General features: G+C 44.0%; 1 protein-coding gene across 2 annotated transcripts in view; it reads left to right on the top strand.

The window, feature by feature from the left end:
• The first annotated feature begins 983 nt into the window (after nucleotides 1–983).
• Dis3l (DIS3 like exosome 3'-5' exoribonuclease) overlaps nucleotides 984–20,730 on the top strand; it is a 35,851-nt gene continuing 16,104 nt past the window's right edge. Inside the window, exons 1-7 of one of the 2 annotated variants that reach the window (XM_051197735.1) lie at nucleotides 984–1,237; nucleotides 2,865–3,018; nucleotides 11,287–11,415; nucleotides 12,646–12,781; nucleotides 16,341–16,517; nucleotides 17,658–17,736; nucleotides 20,083–20,262. In XM_051197735.1, coding sequence (XP_051053692.1) covers nucleotides 1,099–1,237; nucleotides 2,865–3,018; nucleotides 11,287–11,415; nucleotides 12,646–12,781; nucleotides 16,341–16,517; nucleotides 17,658–17,736; nucleotides 20,083–20,262 — 994 coding nt within the window. In that variant the 5' untranslated portion in view covers nucleotides 984–1,098. The remainder of the gene's footprint in view (nucleotides 1,238–2,864; nucleotides 3,019–11,286; nucleotides 11,416–12,645; nucleotides 12,782–16,340; nucleotides 16,518–17,657; nucleotides 17,737–20,082; nucleotides 20,263–20,730) is intronic. The other variant, XM_051197734.1, reaches the window with a different exon arrangement.

Below are 20,730 nucleotides of genomic sequence, written 5' to 3'. Positions count from 1 at the left end.
ACAGAAGTACAATGAAGAAGGAATCATGATTCTTTATGCATTCCCTTAGGGTGAAATGAGAGGCTGGACTTGGTTTAATTCAGTAACATTGTTAGAGCTCCATGTTCCCAGCCAACTCGACCAGCCAGCTTAACCACAGCTTGCCAAGCAGTAAATTCCTTAGGTGCAGGCCCTGTGGGTTACTCACCTGTGAATAGATGATACTTAAAACTTGCTTTGAAGTTGACCATTTTCTAACTTAAAGCTGGTTCTGCCACTTAATAACTAGGTATCCTTGGCCCCTTAAGCTCCCTAATACAGCCTGTAAAATGGGGATGCAAATAAACGCCCGATGCTTTGATTTATGGAAGCTAAGTGAGACTCTTGTGTGTGAAGCTGCTAGCCATAGCTTCAGTGGGCTGAGTGCTTGGAGAAGAAAGAGGGTGTGTGGTCTTCCAAGATACTGTCCTTTTTTGTCAAGAGCTACAAGCACAGTACTTAATGATCATGTCAATAGCAGTTTTAAGAATTTCTTTGCCAGAGGCTGCCAGCGCTATAGAAGTTGTAGAGTGTTTACCCCAGAAGGACTGGTTTTTATTTTATCTGTAGTATTTGAATGTGTACATGTGTTAAAATTTAAAATAAGCACGTCTGGAATCGGAAAACATGTTTGGCCAGCAGGGTTACCAGCTTTGCTGAGCCTTTTGATTATTTTAGGTACCGAAAAAGCAAGGACAAGAAAACTCTAGTTTTATTACCTCTGTTAATAAGGCAGTCCTTCCCACACGGGCCTGTGGATAAAAACAAAGTAAAATAATCTTCTCACGCAGGACTTTTTTAGACTAGCTGTCACATCCTACCGTCATGCCCGTTGGTCCTTGGGGTCAAGAGTTTATCTATACTCAGGGGCAACTAAGGCTTAAGGAGGAATTTAGGCGCAAGCTTGGATGGGCCAGGCGGACCCTCAGCCCCAGCTAGGTTGTTCCAGGTGCCGGGATCGCTCCTGCGCTCTTGCCCCAGCCGGCACAACCGGGCCCGAGGGGCGGGCCCCAAGCCTCGGCCTCGCCTCCGGCTGCCGCCCGCCGCTTCCCGGCCGCTGTGCCGGGCGACGCCGCCAGCATGTTACAGAAGCGGGAGAAGGTGCTGCTGCTGAGGACTTTCCAGGGCCGGACGCTGCGGATCGTTCGCGAGCACTACCTGCGGCCTAGCGTGCCCTGCAACAGCCCGCTCTGCCCGCAGCCCGCCGCCTGCCGCAACGGTCAGGGCCGGGAGGAATAGGGGAGGCCGGGGGGAACCGGGCAGGCCGGGCCCCGAGGAGAGGAGGAGGCCTGGGCCTGACGTAGCGAGGGCTGCCGGGCGCGAGCGAAGGGAGCAGGACCCGAGGAGAGAGGCGAGCCGGGGCCGAAGGAAAGAGGAGGCCGAGGCCCAAAGAGCAAAGGGAGCCCGGGCCTGGCGTCATGGTGGTGACCGGGCACTAGTGAAGGGAGCAGGGACTTATGGAGAGAGGAGAGCCGGGGCCTGAGGAGCGAGGGCGGCTTTGGCCTGGCGTCAAGGGCGGAGCCAGAGCGAGCAAGCCCAGCCTGGGCTTGGCGGAACCAGGGCAACCGGGAAGGCGACCCGGAGCGTTCTCGGCGGTCGGGTAGTCCCTCCTGCGGGTGGGAAGCAGGCGACACCCGCCTGCAGCTTCGGGGCGCTCCTCGCGGGACTGGTCTACTGCAGTGGCCCGCTCAAATGAGGGGTGGGGAGCACCGAGAGAGACCCTGCTATTCCCGAGGCTCAGGGTGCTTCGCGTTTCCCACAGGACCTAAAGGCGTGGCCACCTCCCTCTTTCAGCCCGCAGCTCGGTGGCTGAGAGATAGGGGAGGCCGGCCCCAAAGAGGCTGCTCTCGTCTGGCTCCTGAGCACACTGCTGGGCATTTGACTGGGCCTGCCCTGCTCCTGCCAGTACGCAGACCCTCCAGCATGACAGCTCCTTGGACTGGGGACTGCTGTGGACCAGATTTCCCCTCTTTCAGACTGTAGGGTTGCTGTTTGTTACCCCTAGTGGGAGATGAGCATGAGGGGGTCTTTTCAAAATACGTGATTGAGATCACAGCTTGGCGAAACAGCCTCCCATACTGCCCATTCTTTGTAGTATGTTCTCTTCGACCCTTGGAAGCAGTGGTTCTCAACCTTCCAATGCTGCAACCCTTTAATACAGTTCCTCGAGTTGTGCTGACCTCCAACCATAAAATTGTTTTGTTGCTACTTAATAACTGCAGTCTTGCTACAGTTATAAATCCTAATGTAAATATCTGATATGCGTTCCCCATGGAAAGGGTTGATTTGATCATCCCTGGAGTCACGACCCATGAAGGCTGAGAATCACTGTCTTAGAGCCTTGTAGCCAGCCATGTTCAGTGGCTTCAGTATAACTTTTAAATTTTTTAGGTACATGCAAATAGTTAATACATATGTGCACTTGTGCATTTACATATATGTGCATATATGTGTACATATGTGTATATGTAGATGTAGGTAAATAATGGATATGTAAATATCCGTTAGAATGTTCATGCATGTCAGTGATGAGTTAATAGAAATTTAGCTTTCTGCCGAGGATGTTTTTAAAATATCAGTCATCCTCTCCTGCAGAACTGGCAACAGCATAAACCATGTCAGGCTTGTATTTAATCACAGCTTCAAAAAAGAGAGAGAAGGTGGCCGTGAATCTGCTCTGAACTTGGAGCCTCTACCAAAGTAGATTTGTCTTGTCTTTTAAAAACTTCAAGGTGAAATTAAGATGAGAAGTTATTTTGCACACCGGGGGCACTGTGACATTGAAATAGTCATAAACCAGGTTTGAAAATGTTACCTAATCGCTTCCACTCTGAATTATGTTTCAGATGGGAAGCTATTGTCTGCTGAAGTGACTCATTATGTGATCCCAGACTGGAAAGTTGTCCAGGATTACCTTGAGGTCCTCGAGTTTCCCGAGTTGAAGGGAATTATTTTCATGCAAACGGCTTGTCAAGCTGTGCAGCATCAGAGAGGCCGGAGGTATCTGGTTTGCATTATTATTTATTTATTTATTTATTGTGAAGGTTCCCCCACTCCCTTTGGAATAGGTCCTTTGTTGGAGGGGAGGAGGAGGAATTCATTATTTTGTCAGAAAGGATTTTTGAAACTAATTTGGTATTCTCTTTGCTGGTGAGGAATGCAGTAACATTTTATATGTGCGCTTCAACACCTGGCCAAAAGATCTGACTGTAGATCAATAAACTGCAGTATCCCCAGGATGCAGGTATTTAAGATTCTATGGTGAATTGGCTTCTGGTTTACATTTTTATAGGTAGCACAATTGTTTCTTTTTATTTTTGCTAATGTATATTGTTTACTCTTCTTATTTATAGATACATTGTTTCAGGAGCATTCTTTTCTTGGTACAAGAACACTTTTAAATCTTATCTTCCTTTATTGTGGATGCAAATTGTACTTACAGTGATTTATTTAATGAAATTAAAACAGTAGCTCATTCTTATTTTTAGATTAGTTCTGTAACTATCAGCCATAGTAATTGTATTTGAACAAAACATTTTTAATTGAACCAGTTTAAAATACTTGCCTTGTGCCTAAATGAAAGAAAAGTTGCCCCTTTCAGCACAAATACCCTAAAATACAGTTTTACTTCATTTAACATTTGAAAACTTTTATGATCTGAACTTAAGACTAGGAGATAGCATGTTAAATAACTCCCCAAGTTATTTAACAAGCAGAAGGTATATTTATTCTATTTTTAAGATGTTTTGGTTTCTTCAGACTTCAGTGGTAAAAGATAAAGTTTTCTTTATTTGTGTATGAAAATGATAAATTGTCCTCATGCTCAGTTCAGAAAAATATGTCTTAGCTGGAATGTGCCTGGGTTTTTTTTTTTTTTTCAAATTGAGTATTTTAAAATGAGCTTGAAGTTGATTTTATTCAGCCACAGAGATATAGATGTTTACACACATCCAGGTTTAAACACTGCTGCAGGTGTCGTATTTCAATTTCTTCTACTAAAATCAATTTGTTGTTATCATTCGGATGGCTCACACACTGCAAGCCTTTTCAGCTTCTGTTTTCTAAAATGTTTTTAATATTAGGATTGTTTTGAAAACCAGTTCTTGAGACAACTGAAAGCAACGAGTTGGAATTTAAATGTCCTTTTTCCTGACTGTTTCCACAGTTAGGGCAATAAAGAATTGCTGCTATTGGTTTTTGCTGTGCTTTACCCTGTGCTTTAGTATTCTGTATGAGAAAGCAAAAGGTGAGGAGTTGGAGAGTAGGCCCTGCTATACCCCTTGTTCTTCATTAGATAAGCATTTTGTCAGCTTGTACTGTTGGTGGCTTTAACAGATGAACCAAGTGCTGGGATACAAGAGTCACTCTGTCTCAGTTAGGGTTTTTATTGGTGTGAAGAGATACCATGACCACAGCAACTCCTTTTCCTTTTTTTTTTTTTTTTTTTTTTTTTTTTTCTTTCTTTTTTTAAACATTTATTTATTTATTATGTATATAGTGTCCTCTCTGTATGTCTCCCTGCAGGCCATAAGAGGGCACCAGATCTCATTCTAGATGGTTGTGAGCCATCTTATGGTTGCTGAGAATTGAACTGAGGTCCTCTGGAAGACCAGCTAGTGTTCTTAACCACTGAGCCATCTCTCCAGCCCTGACTACAGCAACTCTTGTAAATGAAAGCAGTTCATTGGGATGGCTCACTTACAGTTCAGAGGTTCATTTCAGTCCATTGTCATCATGGTGGGGAGCATGGCAGTGTACAGGCTGAGAGTCCTACATCTCACAGGCAACAGGAAGTTGGCTGGGAGGTATCCTGGGCATAGAAAACCCAGAGCCTGCCCCACAGTGACACATTTCCTCCAACAAGGCCTTACCCTCTCCAACAAAGTCACACCTCCTAACAGTGCCACTCCCTATGAGATTTCATTACTACATTCAAACTACCACACACACAAGCACTAGGGTATCAGCCCTGTTTCTAGCAGAAAAATGTTCTCCTGCATACCCAGTAGTCAAACATGGTGGCAGACACCTGTAAAAAGAATCAGTCAAAAGGTTCAGAGTTCTAGGTCAGTCTCAGTTATACAGAAAGCTTGAAGCCAGTGTAGACCCCAGGGCTACTAAAATCTGCAGCTGTTCAAGCTCCAGATGTAAAATGGCATTGGAAAGCTGAAGAGATGCCTCAGCTGAGATGACATCGCCGGAGTTGAATTTAACAACAGAGAGACATGAATTGTAATCCTGTTGTGTGATGATGTGATTTTATATTTTTATCTCAAGAATACCAGTGTAGAGAATTTCTGTTCTCATAAATAGATTATAGAACAGTTGAATGATGCCAGGTCTTTGATTGCTCTGGATAATCACACATCTGTCACCTAGCAATCCTCAAATGCTTATTTAATGAAGGGGCACTTGATGACTCGGCGAGGCTCTCCACACATTCATGCATTCAGATGTGCATGTGTTCGTCCAGAGACTTCTAGGACTGAGAACAGCAGTTAACAAAAGTAGATCCAATCCTGAGAGAGGATAGGCGGCAAGCCCAGGTAATCTCACAAACAGATGTAGAGCCGTACCTGTGGCAGATGTTCTGAAGTACCAGGATAGGCTGTAACAGAGCTCCAGACAACCAGGTAGCAAGGAAGGGCTTTCCTGAATGAACTGCCTATAATGAGCTCTCAAGGACAAGGAGGAAGGAACCAGGCAAGGGAGAGCTTTCCAGGAAAAGGAGACTCTGGCCAAGCATCCATGAGGAGGAGATATAGCACACTCAAGGAACTGAATGGACACTTGGTCAGATGGAAGGCCTCCTGGCTTTGGGGCTGTCAAAGAAGGGTTTTATTCCCGATGGCCTGAAATCAGGTTCCTGTTTTAAAAGATTACCTGATTCCATTGAGAAGAGTCCTGAAGGAAAGAAGGCTAGAGGCTGTAGCTGTAATACAGATGACATGTTACAATAGTCTGTTTTGCACTACTAGAGAAAACATGTGATGTACGTTGCTTTTCTCCTTGGTATAAAGCCACAAGCAGTTCAATCCTGATGACATTTGAATCCTAACCAATTCCCAGAATCAGCTCTATGCAAGGGAATTTGAATCAGTCTCCACCCTGTGACTATCTCACAGGGGGTTCAATGCACAAACCATTGAAGAGCACATTCAAACCATCCCCAAACTATAGTGAGGACACTGGCAGCTTAGACATAGGTGGAAATGGGTGTTCCTATGACCTATTCAGTAGGTAGGAATCACTAACTTTCCTAAGTATGTAACCATGGGAACTGGATGTATATCTATGTTGAAACTGAAAACACTGCAGATACTCATAGTGGGTTCATTTACTTTTTATTTTATTTTTTGGGTGTGTGTGTGTGTGTGTGTGTGTGTGTGTGTGTGTGTGTGTGTGTATGATGTGTGTGCCATAGGTGGGTGTGTGAGTGGAGGTCAAAGGACAACTTTTGGGATCCACTGTGGGATCCAGAGAGTATACTGGGGTTATCAGTTCTACATAGCAAGTAATTTTATCTACTGAGCTCTCTCACTGGTCCAGCAGCTTAATTTATTACAGCTAAACAGTAACAGCAACCCAAGTATCCTTCAATTGGTAATGTTTAAGAAAACATGGTAAAGCTACGTGTTGGTGGTGCATACCTTTAATCCCAGGACTCAGGAGGCAGAGGCAGCCAGAGATCTCTGTAAGTTTGAGGCTAGCCTGGTCAGAGTGAGTTCCAGGACAGTCAGGACTGTTTCACAAAGAAACCTTGTCTTGGGGGTGAGGGGCTGAGAGTAAGTCTAGGAGATGCTAGCATAGTACTGCAAAGAAAGACCTACTGAATTCACTTCCCCAGCTCTTCTCTTTAACAGCCCTTAAGCAGTGGTTTTCTATATTCTTGTTGGACTTTCTTCCCATCCCCAAATTATGGCACTAGCTCTTATAACTTAAATTAACCTGTTTCTATTAATGTACTTTCTGCCACGTGGTTTTTTACATGGCTTTTTTTAACCTTCTCCACATCCTCAGTGTCCTACTGGCATCTCCTGCTATTCCTTTTTTAAGATTTGTTTATTTATATACAGTGTTCTGCCTGCATTCATGTAAGCTAGAATGGGGCACCAGAGCTCATTACAGATGGTTGTAAGCCACCATGTGGTTGCTGGGAATTAAACTCAGGACCTCTGCAAGAGCAGCCAGTGCTCCTAACCTCTGAACCATCTCTCCAGCCCTGCCACTCCAGATTCTAACCCTTAGTTCTTCTCTCTGCCAAGATGTCCCACCTATTCTCCTGCCTAGCTATTGGCCATTCAGCTCTTTATTAAACCAATCAGGAGCCTAAGACAGGCAAGGTAAAACAGGGACACATCTTCACACAGAGTGTTAAAATATTTCAAAGCAGTTCTCAACCTTCCTAGTGCTGTGACCCTTTAATACAGGTCCTCATGTTGTGGTAACCCCCAACCATAAAATTATTTTTGTTGATACTTCATAACTGTAATTTTGCTACTGTTAGGAATCATAATGTAAATGTCTAATATGCATGATATCTGATATGCAACCCCTGTGAAAAGGTTGTTCAGTAAAACTGAAACTTTTGTTTTGAGAGAGTCTCATGTAGCCCAGGCTGGCTCAAACTCCTTATAATCGAGGATGACCTTGAACATTTGATCTTCCTACCCTCCATCCCAAGTCCTAAGATCAAAGCTGTGTTTTACCAAGCCCAGCCTAAGACTGGAATGTTAATATTGGAGTTCTTGACTGTCTGAACCACTGCCTTCACTCTGTGACATTTGTCCACGGTGCTCCGAAACATCTCTGTGCTGACTTCACACAGGCTTCTGTCTGCTGACTATCATAAACACTGCAAAGCCTGCTAACAGGAATTATGACTGTACTGTGTGTGTGCACTACTAAATTATAATCACAAGCCTACACATCTCCAAGAAGCCCTGACTGTCACACTCAGAGTGATTCACTGCTGAACCCTGTCTTCTCCATCATGCCATTTGTCCATTTCCCTTATCTGGCTGACAAATGGAAGTACACAGAACCCTCCTGAAGTGGACAGAGAGAACCAGCTCCACAGATCTGTCTTCTACCTTTGTGGCATGCACATGCCCTAACATACACCATATACACATGATAATATTAAATACAATTTAAAACAAAGGTGATGCCAGGTATGGTGAAATGGCCTTTAATCTCAGCCCTTGAGAGGCAGGGACAGATTAATGGCTGTGAGTTCAAGGCCAGCCTATCTCAAAAAAAAAAAAAAAAAAAGTAAAGATGGTATGTGTAGAGCTGGCAGAAGGGTAACTGGATTCTGAAGGTGACAGTTTATTTGGACCCCAAATCCTGAACTTGGATCTCTGATGACACAAATGCCATGCCTATACTCCTTATGGCCCTGCTGTGGGTTGAATACTGAGGACAGAACAGAGTACCTGTCTTGACTGCTCTGTTCCCGTTCATCCCAGTTGGGCTGTTTGTCTGGCTTCCTCCCATTCATGTTTCAGGTTTCAGGCCTGTTCCAGGAAGCCATGCCAGCCCCTGTCCTTTTACCAATTTATTCCATTTGAGTAAGTGATTCTTTTTTTGCAAAGTAGCATAACTTTTTTTTTAATTTTTCATGAAATATATATACATAAAATTCAAGATTTTTAGAGGGTAAGTTTGTAACTGAATTTGTAATGTGCTCGTCTAGCATAGATGAAGCTTTGGATTTGGTCCCCAGCACCACATAAACCAGGTAGGTGGAGGTAGGAAAATTACTACATTCACTACACGGTGTTTGATATGAGACTGGGCTATATGAGACTCTGTCTTTTTGTTTGTTTGGTTGGTTGGTTGTTTTGGGTTTTTTGCTTGTTTGTTTGTTTTTGTTGGGGGTGGGTTTTGTTTGTTTGTTTTTTTGTTTTGTGGCAGGGTCTCTCTGTATAACCCTAGCTGTCCTGAAACTCAGTATGTAGACCAGGCTAGCCTCTACCTCACAGACATCCATCTGCCTTTGCCTCTCAGGTGCTGGATTTAAAGCATATGCTACCATGCCCAGGTGAAAACTTGTTTAAAGAAAATTAAAATTACCATGCAGTGGTGGTACACACCTTTAATCCCAGTACTCAGGAGTCAGAGACAGGTGAATCTAGGTCCAGCTAAACCTGGTCTACAGAGTGAGTTCCATCCAAGACAGCCAGGACTACACAGAGAAACCCTATCTAGAAAAACAAACCAAAAAATGGCATTTCCATAATTCCTAAGTGTACAGTTTAGTGGCACTATGGTCATTGGCACCATTGTGCAATGATTCACAACTGCATGCTCTAGAACTTTTCTAGAGCATTTTCTAGAGTCCTGCATTGAAAGTCTGTACTACTTAAGTGTTACCTCTCCCTCTTGACCACAATCCCTTGTAACAAGTCTACTTCCGTGTGTCTGTCTACTCTAGGAGCCTTACACAGCTGGAGCCACAGTGTTTGTCCTTTTGTCCTTACTTCATTTGCCCTGTGTTCAGGTTCATCCATGTGACAGCATGTGTCAGAATCCCCCTTTCAAGGGCCAAGTAATATTAAGATTGGATCATTTATCCCTTGTCATTCAGTTGCATCCACCTTTTTGCTGCTGTAAAAGGTTCCGCTGTGAACATGGGTGGCCAGATATATGTCTGAATCCCATTTTTTGTTTGGTTGGGTTTTGTGGTTTTATTTGTGTACTTATTTATGCAGCAGGGGTTGGGATTCCCCCCACCCCCAGGCCTTGTGCATGCTAGGCAAGCACTGCACCACTGAGCTGCATCAAGTCCCTGTTCTGTCTTTTGGACATGCACCCAGAAGTGGTGCAATTCTGGTTGTGATTTTTTTTTTTTTTTCTTGTGAGAATAGCTGTTTTGCTTACTGCAGTCAGACTGCTGCAAGTGGGGCCCTGGTCTGTCTAGATGGTGCCTCCAAGGACATTCAGTGCAGCCAAAGGCCTGGCCAGGAGGGTAACAAACACTTCTAACACTTGCTGAGGGAAGGAAGTCAGCCAGGGCGATCATTTGTCCACAAATAACCAGAGTGCAAGGCCTTGGGTTGGATCCCAGCACTACAAAACCAACAGACCAACCAGTCCTTTTAAAATAATGTTTTCTGTAATTCTTGATGACGGGCTCTTGAAAAGCTGACCCATGGTAGACTTGCTGTTTGGGTGTGGTTCTGGCTCACATTGGTGGAAGGCTGTCTGGACTAGGAAAACTTATACTTTCTGTTAACTGTCTGACAGCTGGGTCTATCTCTTCTTCATGAGATCATGGAGGCCATACAGATTAGATACAGTTCACAGATAAACCCTTAAACTTGTTTACTTTGCATGACCTTTTCTAGGCCTGCCAGCTAAAGGGAAATGTATTAATGCTTAAAAAATCCCAGCATTAAGAAGGCAGGGGCAGGCAGATCTCTGTGGGTTCGAGGCCATCCTGGTCTACAGAGTGAATGCCAGGAGAGGCTCCACAGCTACACAAACAAACAAAAAAAGAGGTTTGCCAGCAAAGTGGGAAGCAAAACAGGTGCAAAGCTTTACTCCTCTCTGTGCTGAGGCTGTAAGAGGGCAGGTAATGTAACTACAGTAAAATAGCCAGGCATCTCTGAGGGAAAGCAGGAGAAGGAGTCTAATTAATCTGCAAACTAATTAATAAGGCCTTCCCCAAGTGCAGGCAACTAACAGGCAAAACTGAGAACCACTAACCCTGAGCACACAGAAGTCAATATGAATAAATGCTTCTCAGGGGTGGGTTAGTTTATTTCCTTCCTTTTCGGTGTGTGTGTGTGTGTGTGCACGTGCATTGTATACAGGTGCATTCATACATGCCACAGTGAGTGGAAGGTTAGAGGCAACCTCAAGTATGTCTTTGTCTTTCACTGTTTCAGACAGAGGCTCTTGTTCACCATTACACACGCTAGTTTGTGGAGCTCTGCCTGTGTCCACCTGGGATGACAGGTGCTCTCACCCAGCTTTACTTGGGTTCTGGGAATTTGAACTGAGTTCTCACATTTGTGTGGCAAGCACTCTTACCTACTGATCCCTTATTTTGTCTTTTGAGACAAAGTTCTCACTATGCCTCCCAAACAACCCTCGAACTTGTGACCCTTCTGCCTCAGTCTCCCAAGTGCTGGGACATTTCTTGGGCTTTAAACAATCTATCTCTCCCTCTGACAAGCCTCATCTGTTTTGATCCTTGGCAGGAGCTGGCAGGAGATGAGTACCTGCTGCGTTAGATTTATTCTGTTCCCTGTGTTACAGACAATATAACAAACTGCGAACCCTCCTGAAGGATGCTCGCCATGACTGTGTTCTCTTTGCTAATGAGTTCCAGCAGTACTGTTACTCCCCCCGGGAAAAGGGGGAGGCCATGGAGAAGTGGCAGACCAGGTACGCATCCAGTCACACACCCTCCATTAAGACCTCTTCTATTTCCTCATCTGTGGCTCTTTGGAATTTCTCTGTGCTACCAGAGTATGGCAACAGCTATTCTAGGATTGCAGTAGACACTGAAGTGTCAGTGTCTTAAATGTGTCATCTGAATACGTAATCGTTAAACTGTTAAAATTGGGATTGAGATGATGGTGCCCAGCCTGAGATTGCCTAGACCCAAGGGCTGGAACGTCCAGCCAGTGGTGTAGGAGGATTAACTTTGATGCCTTAAGAAAAAAAGATGACCTGTTCAATTTAATGTCCTGGGCCAGTCTTACTAAATGGAAGCCGATCTAGAACGGTTAGTTGAGGTCTGCCCAAAAGGACAATGTGAAGCAAGCATTCAGGTGTGAAGTGTTTGCAGATACTGGTTCCCCACAGCTGGAGCCGAAGTGATAGCAGTAAGATGGGGGGGTGTGAGTCAAATTCAGGAAAGGAGGCTCAGTCAGTCCTGCTAGGACCTTGGAGAATCCCAAAGTGGCCCAAATGCAGGAGCCCAGACACCTTAAGTAACCCGCCCCCTAAAGTGTTAACGCCAAGGTTCTTTGGGGTAGAATGGAACTGGCCACAGAGGGGGATGCAGACACCTGCAGAAATGGACCTTCCAAATCTGTGCACTTCTCTGGGAGTACACTACAGTGCTGAACCTAGTTTTCTAGACCCAGGTTTCAGCTCTTCCCGGGAAGATTCCAGGCATATCTTGTGATTTCCTTTCAGGTCTTATTGGCTTATCAGCTTCAGCTGCTTGCAGCTGGGTTTTCACTTAGCTACAGATTGTTCATCTTTCCTAGTGTTGCTGGTCATTTCCCATGTGCCCTGTAGCTCAGCCTCCAATTAGAAAACGTTACAAAGTGACAGAGTCCAGGGTTTCTAAACAAAAGCAGGAACTGAAATAGTTGCTGTGGGAACTGAACATCTAGGAAGAAGAGATGGGAAGCGTGCTCTCTGATTCCTTTGTCTCCCAGAGAGGGCCCAGTCCTCAGTTATCTAGAGTAGATACCCAGGAAGTATTTGGTGTGTGAATAAAGAACAAAAAAAAAAAAAAAAAAAAAAAAAAAAAAAAAAGAATGGATGGATGGGTGGGTGGACAGATGGATGGACACAGGATGACAGATAGGAACCAAGTGTGACATTCTGAACAGCAGCTGTGTTTGCGCCTGGGATGTTCACTGCCCTTTGCTGTCCCAGGAGCATATACAATTCAGCCGTTTGGTACTATCACCACTGTGGGAACAGGATGCCCATCGTTATGGTGACAGAAGATGAAGAGGCCATTCAGCAATATGGAAGTGAAACAGAAGGCGTGTTTGTAATTTCTTTCAAGGTATTTCCTGTGGCATACACATGTGCACACACACAAGTACATGTTCAATTCTTTTTTTTTAATTTTTTAAAAAAGATTTCTTTATTTATTATATATATAGTGTTCTATCTGCATATATGCTTGCAGGCTAGAAGAGGACACCAGAACTCATTACAGATTGTTGTGAGCCACCATGTGGTTGCTGGGAATTGAAATCAGGACCTCAGTCTCCAGAAGAGAAGCCAGTGCTCTTAACCACTGAGCCATCTCTCTCTCTCTCTCTCTCTCTTTTTTTTTTTTTTTTTTTTTTTGGTTTTATAAAACTCAGTTTCTCTGTAGCTTTGGGGGCTGTCTAGAACTCACAGATATCCACTTGCCTCTGCCTCCCGAGTGTTGGGTTTAGAGGCATGGGCCACCACTGCCAGACTGTGTTGCTTTGGTTTTTTGAGACAGGGTTTGATTGTGTAGCCCCAACTGTTCTGGAACTCACTCTGTAGACCAGGCTGGCCTCCAACTCAAAAGATCTATCTGCCTCTGCCTCCTGAATGCTGGGATTAAAGACATGCACCACCACTGCCTAGCTACATGTTCAGTTCTTAACAGTGCCTATAAGGCTACACACAGTCTAGATCCTTTGGCAACACAGATAAGTAGACTTCATACCTGTAATCCCAATATTGAGGTGGGATTGCTAATTCTGAGGCAGAAGCTCACTGAAAGTTTGGTTCCAGCCTGGGCTATAGAATGAGAGCCTGTCTCATGAAAGAAAGAAAGAAAGAAAGAAAGAAAGAAAGAAAGAAAGAAAGAAAGAAAGGAAGGAAGGAAGTAGGGAGGGAGGGAGGGAGAGAGGGAGGGAGGAAAGAAAAGGGGAAATAGAAAGAAGATATTAATATGGTCAATGTTGGGAACTGAAGAGATGGCTTAGTGATTTGGAGCATTTGTTGCTCTCACAAAGGACCTGAATTCAGTTCCCAGCACCCACATGGCAGTTAACAACTGTCTGGCCTCTTCTGACTTACTCAAGCACCAGGCATGCATGTGATATACATACATATAAATAAGCAAAACACTCATACCCATGAAATAAATAAATCTTTAAAAAAAAAATGGTCCATAGCATTATTGGTGACCAGGTGACCTTGACTTTGGCAAATTCAAACTGACCCCTGAAACTATGTGGTACAGAGAAGTCAAGAGCAGCCTGGTAAGCTTCTGCTACCTGTAAACTGTGCTTGTGTTATATGTTATGTGTGTGATGTGTGTATTATGGTATGTTTGTGTTATATTTTGTGTATGTGTGTGTTAGTATTGGGGATTGAACCTAGGGCCTCACAATGCTAAGTGGGAGACAGAGGCAGACAGATCTCTATGAGTTCAGGTTCTATGGAGTGAATTCCAGGACAGCCAAGGCTACATAAAGAAACCCTATCTCAAAAACCAAACAAACAAAAAGCCCAAAAAACCAAAAACCTCTTTTTTTTCTCCTCTCTCTCTTTCTTTTGTGTGTGTGTGTGTGTATGTGTGTCTTATTATTGGGGATTGAAAATATATGGGGAGAGAATATATAATATATATGTAATATATATACATATATACATATATACATATATATATATATATATATATATATATATAATCTGCTCCACCTCCAAGGTCTCATGTATGCCAGACAGACCTAAAATTTCCTGTGTAGGTAAAGATGACCTGAACTTCTTTCCCATGGAAAGTGGAGACTTTCAAGTGCTAGGATTACAGGTGTACTCCACCACTCAGTTTATGTGATGCTAGAGATCAAACCCAGGGCTTCACACACTCTGGGCGAGAATTCTACAACTGAGCCACATGCCGAGCCCCTTAAATCCAGTCTTGTGTGTCAGCAACCAATGGAATTGTGCATGAGGAAGAGTAGGGGTACTTGGAGTTGAGATGTAGCATTATTTACCTAAAGGCTATTGGGTCACAGTCATGTCGTTTTGTCAGTGTCAGTTGCTTCAGGCTATCATAGCAACACCGTCTTCCTGTCTCTTACATGCCTTTTGAGAGTTCAGGCTGACTATTAATCTCTCCATAGATGGCAGATCTCTCCTGTCTGTTCAGTTGGCCAATCAAATTTACTAGCTGATTGCATTTTCTGTTGTAAAAACCAAGATGCAGCCTCCATTATCCCTGTCAGTTTATAGAACGTCCAGCTCAATTTTGAATTGTAGATTCTATAAGGGTTCCCATGTGCATGTATTGCTAAAGATTTGCCAATAGAATTTTCTTGATTGTGCTATAAAAAAGTGTTCTGGAGTGCCAGAGAATTCCAGGGGCTCTAGAAATTAATGGCAGTGTCAGTTGCTTTTTCTGTTGCAATACATCATGTCTTGTTCCTGCAGAGGACAGTTGACTACATTTTTCTACTTCTTTGAAAATTACTTTTCTTTTTAGTCTAGTAGTATAGGACAGTTTTATTTTGTAGAGCAGTTCTTGAGCAAACTGTGTGACCAAGGGTCCATAGAGGTGAATGATGGCAGAAAAAGAGAGAGACTGTCAATTCAGGTGAGAGGGAAACACAGAATGTTCTTTGGGGACTTGACGTTAGATACAAAGAACCAAGATGATAAATTCTTCATGAAGAGGTTGTTTCCTGACAAAATGTGGTATTAAGTGACACACCATGCTGACATTGGTATGAATAAAACTTTTAAGATGAAGAAGGAAGAAGGAAGCTGTCTGAACAGGATTGAAATTAACAGGAGAAATTAACAGGAGAAATCCACATAAGGATTTTTCTTTTCTTCATAATTTGAAAAAAACAGAATGTATCTTAGCCCTAAATTGAATTGAAATCACATGTAAGAAAGTAAGAATATATAATAGAAGATCTTCCTATCTGTTCTTTGTACACCATCATGTTCAGAAGTGTGATGCCTAGAAAAACAAATTGTTCTGTGTGTGTGTGAGAGAGAGAGAGAGAAAGAGAGTGTGTGTGAGAGAGAGTGTGTGTGTGTGAGAGAGAGAGTGTGTGTGTGTGAGAGAGAGAGAGTGTGTGTGTGTGTGTGAGAGAGAGAGAGAGAGAGTGTGTGTGTGTGTGTGTGTGTGTTCACGTGTTCACTGTATGTGCAGGTGCACACATGGAGACTAGAGGAGGACCCTCTTTAATTTATTCCTTTGGGATAATTTCTTTCTTCCTTTCTTTTTGTTTGTTTTGTTTTGTTTTTCAAGGCAAGGTTTCTCTGTGTAACAGTCCTGGCTGTCCTGGAACTTGCCCTGTAGACCAGGCTGGCCTCAAACTCACTGAGATCCATCCCCTGAGTGCTGGGATTAAAGGCATGCACCACCACAGCCTGGCTGATAATTTCTTTACTGACCCTGAAGCTATCTTTTGGCCAGCAAGTCCCAGCAATCCTCCTGTCTCCAAATCCTCACCCCCTCAGGCATGTCTGTAAACAAGCCACACTTCCCATATGGGTGCTGGGATTTGAAATCAGGTCTTCATGCAAATGTTCTTACCCACTTAGCCCTCTTGGCTTTGTAGTAGCACTGGAATGAATAATCAACATCCGGCCATGTTTCTCTGTGCCTTTACCAAATACAGAATTACTTGGACAACTTCTGGCCAGACTTAAAGGCTGCCCATGAGCTCTGTGACTCCATTCTGCAGTCTCGCCGGGAAAGGGAGAGTGAAAGTCAGGAAACCCATGGCAAGGAGTATCCAGAACACCTTCCCTTGGAAGTGCTGGAGGCAGGCATCAAATCTGGACGCTATATCCAGGTGAGCGTGGCAATGAAGGGTAGGTATCAGTAACAACCACCATATATTTTTTTTTCTCTCTCTCTCTTCTCAACTTGTCTTCCACTCCAGGGCTCTGGGTTCAATGCCTGTCCACGGGATGAACTTGAGTAAGCAGAGCTACCCAGTTCAAGGCCATTTGGAAGCCATTTTTCCACAGTCCTTAACTGCCTGGTTCTGAACTGCCTAAGTGTTACAAACTATAGGGTAGCCTTCTGTCACTGGGAAAGAAATACATTTTGCAAGAGGGTATGGAGGTGGCCCCACCGTCATCACATCTGTGAATTTATCTTCCTTTGCCACTTTCCTGCTTCTCTAGGGAGGGCCTCTTTGTGATTCCCCAGGACCCAGAACTCAGGGGCTGTCAGGGTTTTACCCACATTCATTTCCTGTTTTCCCATGTGGCTGTTTACAGTCTTGTGTATCCACCACAGTCAAGATTCAAAACCACTCTGTTGAGGATTTTGTATTTCTTTTCTTCCCACCACCCTCGCCGATGTCCCCCTCCACCTCCCCCAGACAAGTTTTCTCTATATAACAGCCCAGCCCTGGCTGTTCTGGAAGTGTCTTTGTAGACCAGGCTGGCCTCAAACTCACAGAGATCCTCCTACCTCTGCTTCCCGAGTGCTGGGATCAAAGGCACACCTAGCATGGACTTCACATTTCTAACAAGCAACTCAGAAGTCTCTCATGGTGACCAAAGCTTGAATGTGCCATGCTGAATGAAGCCCTTGCAGTAGTGCATTGTGCGTGCCCTGCTCTTGGTGTAGCTGCAGAGTAGCTCAAGCTAGCAGTGTATTCTCTTAAGAAAAGAAACTGGCCCAGTGTTGGTGGTGCACGCCTTTAGTCCCTGCGCTTGGGAGGCAGAGGCAGGCCAATCTCTGTGAGTTAGAGGTCAGCCTGGTCTACAGAGCTAGGTCCAGGACAGACTCCAAAGCAATATACAGAAACTTTGTCTCAAAAAAAACAAACAAAAGAAAAGAAAAAACAAAGAAAAGAAACTGTAACGAAGATAGGGAGGATCACAGTCTGCTCAGAATATGAAGATATTTTCATAACTTTCTAAAATTGGGTCAAGAAAGAAAGAACTTTGTTCACACTAATTTTTGCTTATGATTTTAGGGAATTCTGAATGTCAACAAGCACAGAGCTCAGATAGAAGCTTTTGTTCGCCTCCAAGGAGCCAGCAGTAAGGACTCAGGTTCGGTATCAACCATACACATTTCCATGCTACGTTTTTAGTTCTGATGTTCTATAGTAAAGAAAGTTGATTTGTCATGCAACCCTGTGGATTTTAGAGATTTTTTTCTGCTAGATTTATTTTGTCTTACATTTTTGGGGGGAGGCAGAGGGGTGTTAGTACTCAGAATTGAACCTAGGGCCTTGCTTATGCTATTTGTCTATCATTTCTGACTTTTTTTTTTTTCATTAAGATGGGAATGATGGTGCATACCTTTAATCCCAGCACCTGGAAGGCAGAGGTGGGGTCTCAGTGAGTTTAAGGCAAGGCTGATCTACAGAAAGAGTTCCAGGGCAGCCAGGGATACAGAGAGAGATCCCATCTCAAATACCAAGATTAAGATAACTTAATGATCAATCTACAGTATCAGGGGAAAAAAAAGATAACTTAATGAGCATGTAATACTGTGCATATCCACAGATACAGGTGACACTGCACAGCCACCACTCAAACATTCCAGATCCCCTCTGTTTTCACACATGGTTGTCATCCACTATAGTTACGATCTTCCTGTACTATGGATTTTAAATTATTCTTCCTAGGCAGCCACAGTCCTAATTTCTGGTTTATTGCAATATATTTAAACTGCCATACAGGGGAAGGGAGCATCCTCTCTAAAGTCTCAGTGCTAACCTGTACAGCTGAGTTTGCAGCCCAGGCTGTGATGTAAGTGTTCCTCTATTCTACCTCTGTGGTCACATTTCAAGCAGATTAGGGAAACAAAGAATGCCAAAAAAGAAAAAAAGAAAAGAAAGAAAAAGAAACCTTGATGTTGAACATGAGTGGCTGGGTTGAAGGAAGCTGAGTAATAGTGGCTCCCAGGGCTTTTGTTCATCATCAGCCCCTCTTCTGGTTTGCAGTGTAGTTAATCTGCATACTGACCACTCCTTTTTTGGCTGTGCAGGGCCCTGAAAAAAATGAGCATAATTCCAGTGTAGGCTCACAGTTACTTTCAGGAAAATAATGCCTTCTTCCTTCTTTGAAAGGCTATGTGATGGGGAAGGATGCAAAACATTTAAAAAGCAGGCAAAGGGTGAAGAGTAGACCATGTGCCTGTGTGAGACTGTCAACAAATGTAGTAACTTTTTAAAGAAACTGATGAAGGTGCCTCACATAAGCACATTATCCAGAGTGGCACCGGAGTAGACTTAGTTTATCCCCAGCCTGCAGAACGCAAGAAGTTTAAAACAAGCATGGTAGCCACCTATATCCCCATAGACCTCAGTAGACTGAGACAGAAAGGTCAGAAGTCTGAGGCCAACCTGGTCTATACAGAAAGAAAGAGAAGAAGAAAGAAGCTGTTTGACTTCCCCTTTAGAAGGAAAAAAATTTGTTTTAGAGTGTGTGTATGTGTGTTCTAAATGAATAGAACTAATAGAATGGATGTACATATTAAAAAGGGATTTATTAGATTGGCTTACACACATAGTCCAGATAATTCAACAATATCTGACTCATACTTGAGAGCCTGAGAATCCAATAGCTGCTGCATCCAGCCTGAATAAGTTAGTTCTAATACCAGTGAAAGATTCTGCAACAACCGGGTCAATTGGACTAGCCATCAAGGATGAAGGTAGCAGGCAAAACCAAATCCGTGTCCGTTTAACTGTGCTTATACCAAGGTGCCACCCACATTTAGGATGGGTCTTCCTCCTTCATATAATCTGATAAAGGAATCCCTCACAGGAGTATTCCGCTGCTTATGTTTTAGTTGATTTCAGAAGCTGCCAAGTTGACAATGAAGGTTACACAGGAGAAAGGGTGGGGGTGTATGCATGGATATAGAGGTGCATTTACCATTATGTGCACTTATGGAGGCCAGGGGTTGATGTTGAGTATCTCCCTGTGTAGTTCTCTACTTTTGTTTGTTTGCTTGTTTGTTTGGTGGTTGTGTGCTCATAAGTGCTGGGATTCAGGACTCAGACTGCCATACAAGCCAGGCTGAGCCATCTTCCCAGCCTCCTCCACCTTATTTTCTGAGACAGGATCTCTCACTGAATGTGAAGCTTGCCCCTTTGGCTAGACAGACTGGCCAGCAAGCTCCCAAGCTCCTCCTGTCTCCAGCCCACTGAATGCGTGGATGTGGGTATGTACCACCACCCATGGCTTTTTTCATGGCTGCTAGAAACTCAAATTCAGATCCTCATGCTTGTGTGATGAGCACTTCACCCATTGAGCCATCTCTCCAGCCCCCAAAAGGAGAGATACTGTCAGCAGTGTGCTATTAGACCTGAGATAGGGTCCATCTGAAATGCCTCCTGTTGTGCAGCCATTGACTCACAGCTTCTCTGTGCTGCACGCACACAGGCTTGCTCAGCGACATCCTCATCCATGGTACAAAGGCTCGGAACCGCTCCATCCATGGAGATGTGGTGGTGGTGGAGCTACTCCCCAAAAGCGAATGGAAAGGAAGAACTGGTGCCCTGTGCGAGAACGACAGTGAAGACAAGGCCCCAGGCGAGTCCCCAAGTGAGCCTATGCCCACAGGTGAGCTTGACAGGAAGTTCCTTCCTGCCCTGATTCTGTTTGTTGAATGAAAATTGCACGTGTTCATCAGGAACACTGTGGTGTTTTGATATAGGTATGCATTGTTGAATGGCTAAATCCAGCTAATTAACAGCAATCTTTTATTTATTTTTATGTGTAGGAGTGTTTTGCCTGTACAGGTATGTCTGTGATTGTCCGATGCCCTAGAATAGAGTATTGGGGGTCTGGGAATTTGAATAATAGATAGTTGTGAGGCGGCACCATGTGGGTGCTGGGAATTAAACCCAGGTGCTCTGGAAGACAGCCAGTACTCTTAACCACCGAGCATCCTTTCCAGCCCTTTTTTATGTATATGATGTGCCTGCGTGTCCATGCTCATGAATGCCAGTGTGCATGCTATAGCATACATGTAGAAGTCAGAGAACAGCCACTGGTGTTGGTTCTGCTTCTGCCTGTTGGAGAAGGCTA

The sequence above is a fragment of the Phodopus roborovskii genome, unplaced genomic scaffold (genome assembly GCF_943737965.1).
Source record: "Phodopus roborovskii unplaced genomic scaffold, PHOROB, whole genome shotgun sequence".
NCBI classification, from domain to species: domain Eukaryota; kingdom Metazoa; phylum Chordata; class Mammalia; order Rodentia; family Cricetidae; genus Phodopus; species Phodopus roborovskii.
Note: the sequence above shows the minus strand (reverse complement) of the source record. Positions and strands in the feature narration are given on the sequence as shown.